Source organism: Electrophorus electricus, chromosome 8, assembly GCF_013358815.1.
Source record: "Electrophorus electricus isolate fEleEle1 chromosome 8, fEleEle1.pri, whole genome shotgun sequence".
NCBI lineage: Eukaryota > Metazoa > Chordata > Actinopteri > Gymnotiformes > Gymnotidae > Electrophorus > Electrophorus electricus.
Genome location: NC_049542.1, coordinates 2,539,788 through 2,545,787, shown reverse-complemented (window position 1 = coordinate 2,545,787; position 6,000 = coordinate 2,539,788). Strand labels below are relative to the sequence as shown.

The following is a 6,000-nucleotide window of genomic DNA, read 5'->3' as shown; positions in this document are numbered from 1 at the left end:
GTGCGTGTGTGTACTTACGCGTCCACCTCCTCCTACGTAGCCAGGTGTGTGTGTGTGTGTGTACGTGTGTATGTATGCGTCCACCTCCTCCTGCGTAGCCAGGTGTGTGTGTGTATGTATGCGTCCACCTCCTCCTGCGTAGCCAGGTGTGTGTGTGTGTATGTATGCGTCCACCTCCTCCTGCGTAGCCAGGTGTGTGTGTGTATGTATGCGTCCACCTCCTCCTGCGTAGCCAGGTGTGTGTGTGTGTACTTACGCGTCGACCTCCTCCAGCGTAGCCAGGTGTGTGTTTGTGTATACGTATGTGTGCACCTCCTCCTGCGTAGCCAGGTGTGTGTGTGTGTGTGTGTGTGTGTGTGTGTGTGTACTTACGCGTCCACCTCCTCCTGCGTAGCTAGGTGTGTGACCAGCAGTGTGACATGGAGCGTGGCTGGTGGAATCAGAGCTCTGGCCAGACGAGCTTCCTTCTGTATCACCACAGCCTGAACCTGCTCCACCCCCTGCTTAATCTGGACACACACACACTTCTACTGGTCATTATGTGCAATGTACTCAAAGACACACTGTACAATAAAACCAACAATATATCGGTACAAGGCTGGTGTTTCTAATAAAGTGGCTTAGGAGTGTCAGTACGTGTTACATATGTCTGTATCAGTAGGTATTACAGATGTTTGTGTCAGTAGGTGTTACATATGTCTATCAGTAGGAGTTACAGATGTTTGTGTCAGTAGGTGTTACATATGTCTGTATCAGTAGGTATTGCAGATGTTTGTGTCAGTAGGTATTACAGATGTTTGTCAGTACATGTTACATGTCTGTATCAGTAGGTATTACAGATGTTTGTGTCAGTAGGTGTTACATGTCTGTATCAGTAGGTATTACAGATGTTTGTGTCAGTACATGTTACATGTCTGTATCAGTATGTGTTACATGTTTGTATCAGTACGTGTTACATATGTATCAGTAGGTGTTACAGATGTTTGTGTCAGTACGCGTTACATATGTCTGTATCAGTAGGTGTTACACGTCTGTCTCAGTACGTGTTACATGTTTGTATCAGTAGGTGTTAGAGATGTTTGTGTCAGTACGCGTTACATATGTCTGTCTCAGTACGTGTTACATGTTTGTATCAGTAGGTGTTACAGATGTTTGACAGTCCATGATGTCTGTCTCACTATGTGTTACAGGTGTTGTGCTGGTAACTCCAGAGACATTTAAGCTGTTTTAAGGCGCTGTTTAACCGGCGGCTTCATCGGGGGGAGGAAGTTAAAGTGTTTATGGAACCTGCTGGTTGGTGATGGGGAACGAGACAAAGTAGTTTGGCCGAGGAATCCCTTTCTTCTTCTTCTTCTCGTTCTCTCCAACCTCCTCCCCGTCACCTTGTTCCCTCTCTGCTCTCCTTCCCTTTTTCTTCTCACCCTGCTGCGTGCCAGAGACTGAAACACACACAGCATCACACTTACACAGCTGCGGGGCACAGCGCATCTCCTAACCAAAGGCTCGCTGAACTACAAAAGTCATAACATCTCACACACAATCTCTAAACTGGTTATAAGTAAAGTGGAATTGAGTTTTTTTTTTTTTTTAAGACTCTGCACAAAGACAGGCACGCAACCCCACAAACATACCACACGCACGCGTGCGCGCGCACACAACAGCTGCATTCTTCAGATTTGGCCAGCTGGTCAAATCTGAATACAGGGCCCAGCTGCGGTGCTAGGGAGACCCTAGTGTCGGCTGGCAAACCAAAGACGCCCACTGAACGCCAGATCAGTGAAGGGTGAATCGGTGAATCTCCAGCACTCTGTCTCTGCCGTGCTTACAGCGCCACAAGCCACGCTCCTCTTGCCTGGAAGATGACTACGCTCTGTTGGGTGAGACTGTCCTGACGGTGAAAAGGTGTGTGTCAGTGTGCCTACTGTGAATGACTGAACAGGGTGGGGTGGGGGGGGCACGTCCCGCGCCGCTCGGACGGACAGAGCTCGTGTGCCGACTGAGCTGGCAGCCGGGGCAGACGGCTGACAGCGGGCGAGGCGCGACTAGGTTCCGGTGCAGCTGTTCCGGTCGGGACTGGACAGGACGACCCGGGGACCGGGGTGTCTCGTCCTCACGCGGGTCGTAGATTTGCAGACGTGATGCAGGTGACTCACAGCCCAGCTCCGTCCACGCGTCTGCGTCTGCGGTGGCGAAAGGCAGCTCGGCCAGCAGGTGGAGGGTACCCTGCGACTGCGCCGCCCTCCGCTCACGCGCCCCAACCTTCCTCGGCTTCTTCTTCACCTTTTTGCCATCTGTAAACCAGAAGAAGGGGAGGTAGGGTGTTGATGAGGTGATAAGGACTTCACAGGCAGCAGAACAGGATGGTACATTTCTAAACTCTTCTACTATTTGTCCCAAACCGTCAAACGGTCACTTTTGTTGTTTGGACAACAAGATCTTCAAAGCTGCTGTGAACTCCAAAAAAACCCCCTGATAAATATGTATGAAATGCGTCCATAACATACAAGCAACAACTATTTTTCATTATCACTTTAGTATTAGTTTGAATTTCTGCTTTAGTGTAATTTCACGGCCACACCGTCGCGGTTTCTCACCAGCGGAGTTGCTTTTCCTGACCGTTGGGCCGTCCTCGCGCGGCGACACGAGCCCGCCGCGGCGCCGTCGCGCGCGCGCTTCGCGTTCGGCGCGCGCGGCGGCGGCGGCGGCGGCCGCAGGAACGGGTTGCATAGCGATCGCGCGCTCTCCTCCCTGAGCCACGCGGGACGCTCGGCGCGCGGGCGGAGGAGTCGCTCCCACCGACCGGAGCTCGGGCGCGACAACTTCGGCGCGGGCGCCTGTATAGAATGCACGCGACGACCCCGTGAGCGACGCCACGCGACGCCACAGCATTGCAAAACGGGCACGTTCGCTGGCGCGAAGTCGACGCTCGCGCTTCGCTAGTCGGTTAAGCAGGTCCTGCTGCTTTTTGTAAACAGATACGGGACGACAGGAGGGTCAAAAAAGGCTGCGCCTCTGAAAACGAAAGTTTCGGCAGCCAAGGTTACTGTGACTCGCGGCTGACATCAGAGCAGCGTCCCTTGTTCCGTTCCCTGCTCTCCTGGGCCAAGACTTTCTTATGCGTTAAATGTCGCTGAACTAAGACACAGACTTGAGGTTCTTGTCCCTGATATGGTGGCGTTACTCGTAATTGCCTTGTGAATAGTGCAGGCGGGCGCTTGCGATGCCCAAAAACGTAAGACCATCTGCAGCCGTTTCTGTTTTCACGGTTTCTAAAATTCTTGATGTGTGAGAGAGGTCTGTTATTTAAGAGCGCACAGTCTGCATTATACTCCGAGCCTGTAGCCTGTCACATTCTGAATCCATCGAAAGGTTCCTCGGGCTGGGAGGAACTTGCGCTTGGGTAACCGGGCGTCCTGGTTTAGATAAGAAAGGGTTTAGAGGGTTGTTTGGCGAGCTCGGTTAGCGCCGCTTCTCCCCATTCGTTCACACCTGTGCCTGGTGCTGTGTAACGCTACACCCGCTGCTTGGGTTACGGGCGTGCGGAGGAGCAACAGCTGCGGCTTCACGGCGGCGGCTTTTTTGTTATTGTTGTTTTTGCTGCGAGATCTTGTATGAGAAAGCCTAAAGGAAAGAAGTAAAACTGCTTCCGCGTGAGTGATTAAAATGGTTTCCCCCCCTAATGTCTGTACAGCCCGCTCTGGCGACTAGTTTACCGAAGGCGTGGATGTGTTGGTTTGTAGCCGTTGCTATTGATAGGATTTTTCAGGTGATAGTCTCAAGTGACTAACAGGGTGCGTTTTAGCGTCCCGGATCTCTGAGAGGAAGAGGGCTACAGCTTTTGCACCTCCTCCTCCTTAAGACCCTTTCACCTTTGACCCTGCACTTTGCTGTCAGTACGAATCACACAAAATGGTATTTGTTGAGGTCAGATGAACTGAAGACACCTATAGTGTGTTAAGAGCAGGCGATATGGTGTGTGGGGTTGAATTCTGGGTGGCAGAAGGTGGGCAGGAACCAGTGCTCTTCTGCTATAATTCTTTCCCTGGGATTTATAATCGTGTATAATCCGTTTCATGTGTTAATCCTAGGTGGTCAAACGCAGGGGAGTCGAGTGGATCAGTTAAACTGTAGGGGCGGAAGGAGGAATTTGATATTAATTTAGAGTTAAGAGGGTTGAAATGTTAAAGTATATTTGAATCTCAGTGCTTTGCCTCACTTATGTGCATGCGTTCTTCTCTGTTTGTAACCCATGTGGACTGGACTGTACGGTGCCATGGTAACCCATATGGACTGGGACTGCATGTTGCCATGGTAACCCATGTGCACCGGACCGCGTCATCCTGCTTGTGGTGAGTGGAGAGCATCAAAACATCACACCCGTGTTTACAGTGACACCAGTTATAGTCTCCATCGTTCAGATTATTACTCCATTAAGCGAAATGTGATTCCTCGATATACTGTCTGTTTATTTCGATATACTCGATATACTGTCTGTGCGTTAATTTTAAACAAAAAAAGATTAACATCAGAATTTAATTGTGTACAATAATTATGTCGTTTCGAATTCGTCCACTAGTGGGAGGCATTTCACTTCTGGTCTCTCCATGTTTCAGTTTTCAGCCTCCTCTTTTGGGTTGGTAGTCGACAAAATACGCCTAAGAGTTACAAACAACAAAAACGTTCAATAAGCTTTCAAATGGTAAGCGCCTATCGTCTATGTCGGCCAATCAAAGTACAGTGGGCGGGCTTTCTTCTGGCAAAGCGAAAGGGGAGGGTGTGTGATTGACCAGCGTTTCACTACGTTGGCTTTCCTCCCAGTTTAGATTTTGGTCTGGGAATTTCAATTTTACAGTTCGGAAAACATTTTAGGGAGTACATTTTCCATTCTCCGCTTCCCGAAAGTTTTACTGAGTTCGTCTCCAGAGCATCAGGTATGGAGTTTATGAATGGATTTATTTTTCATGCATTTAATATCTTGTGTTTTTAATTTGATTGATTAAAAACGGGGCATTTTGACGAATTTTTGATTAACGTCGGCATGTAAGTTAATTTATTATCTATTTAGTTTATTAGCATTACTTTGACGAATTGTTGCATTTATTATATTTTGGATGCCAGTTATCGCCAACTAGGTAGGCATCACTAACCTAGGTTACCGGGTTAGCGTTAGCTAGGTCAGCTAACCCTAGTTAAACTTCTCACTAGCTAGCCACCATATCTGATATAAATCCACACCACGAATAATTTCAGCTGTATTAGCTAAAATAGAGAGAAATAGTAATGCGTTTATGAAGGTATATTCAGGCAGTGTCTAATTTGCCAGCTTAATCCGTAAAGGTAGTTAACCTATACGTGATGTTGTCATAGAAATAGCTGGGTTAAGATTTCTGTGGTATTCCTAGCTTCCTAGGTTAAAAGTTTATCGAAAGGTTAAAGGACAAGGTTAAAATCTCGGAAAGAACAATCAAAAGGTTAAAGGACACGGTTAAAATCTCGGAAAGAACAACCCAAACACTTCAGGTTAGCACCCAGTGTTCGGCTTGCCAAGTTCCGAGATTGCTTCGCACATCGCTGGCCATGTTAAATGAGCTCTCAGTCAGATAATGCTAATGCTAGCAGCGCAGTTCTGAGGACGTTGGGATTGGAACGCCGCGAGATGTTGTCGTTATTTTTTGAACCAGATTTAAAAAGGAACGCGGCGTTCCAAACGGAGCGAAAGCTCCACGGCGTTAATTAGGTCGGCGAATACGGGGACGTGTACACACGTTTCCATATACTTTAGCACTCTTCGGTTTGAATGAATGATCGTGTGCTGCTCATAGGAAACAGCAGCCTGCTAAGATAGGTTAGCTAACTAAGTTACTGTGAATTTCTACACAAGATGCAAAAAACGAATAGGGGTAAATAAGATATTCTAACAACGCGAAATATCTATATAGCTAGCGTTAGGTACACGGTCGATCTCTACTACAGTAGTTAGTTGTCTTTGCCAACTAGCTA

The 6,000-nt window shown here is 48.2% G+C and overlaps 2 protein-coding genes across 22 annotated transcripts in view; one reads left to right on the top strand and one right to left on the bottom strand.

Moving 5' to 3' along the window:
* Positions 1 to 2,889, bottom strand: part of LOC113567871 (A-kinase anchor protein 7-like) — a 20,323-nt gene extending 17,434 nt beyond the window's left edge. The window contains exons 1-4 of the mRNA XM_035529160.1: positions 2,595 to 2,889; positions 2,154 to 2,291; positions 1,288 to 1,439; positions 373 to 509 (exon numbers count right to left, since the gene is read on the bottom strand). Of these exons, the coding sequence (XP_035385053.1) occupies positions 373 to 509; positions 1,288 to 1,439; positions 2,154 to 2,291; positions 2,595 to 2,889 (722 nt within the window). The remainder of the gene's footprint in view (positions 1 to 372; positions 510 to 1,287; positions 1,440 to 2,153; positions 2,292 to 2,594) is intronic.
* Positions 2,890 to 3,682: 793 nt separating this feature from the next.
* Positions 3,683 to 6,000, top strand: part of epb41l2 (erythrocyte membrane protein band 4.1 like 2) — a 45,771-nt gene continuing 43,453 nt past the window's right edge. For 5 of the 21 annotated variants that reach the window (XM_035529075.1, XM_035529078.1, XM_035529077.1 and 2 more), the window contains exon 1: positions 3,912 to 4,003. In XM_035529075.1, coding sequence (XP_035384968.1) covers positions 3,970 to 4,003 — 34 coding nt within the window. In that variant the 5' untranslated portion in view covers positions 3,912 to 3,969. Of the gene's footprint in view, positions 4,004 to 4,198; positions 4,350 to 4,785; positions 4,932 to 6,000 lie in introns of those variants that run through there. The other 16 variants (XM_035529074.1, XM_035529087.1, XM_035529070.1 and 13 more) reach the window with 8 other exon arrangements.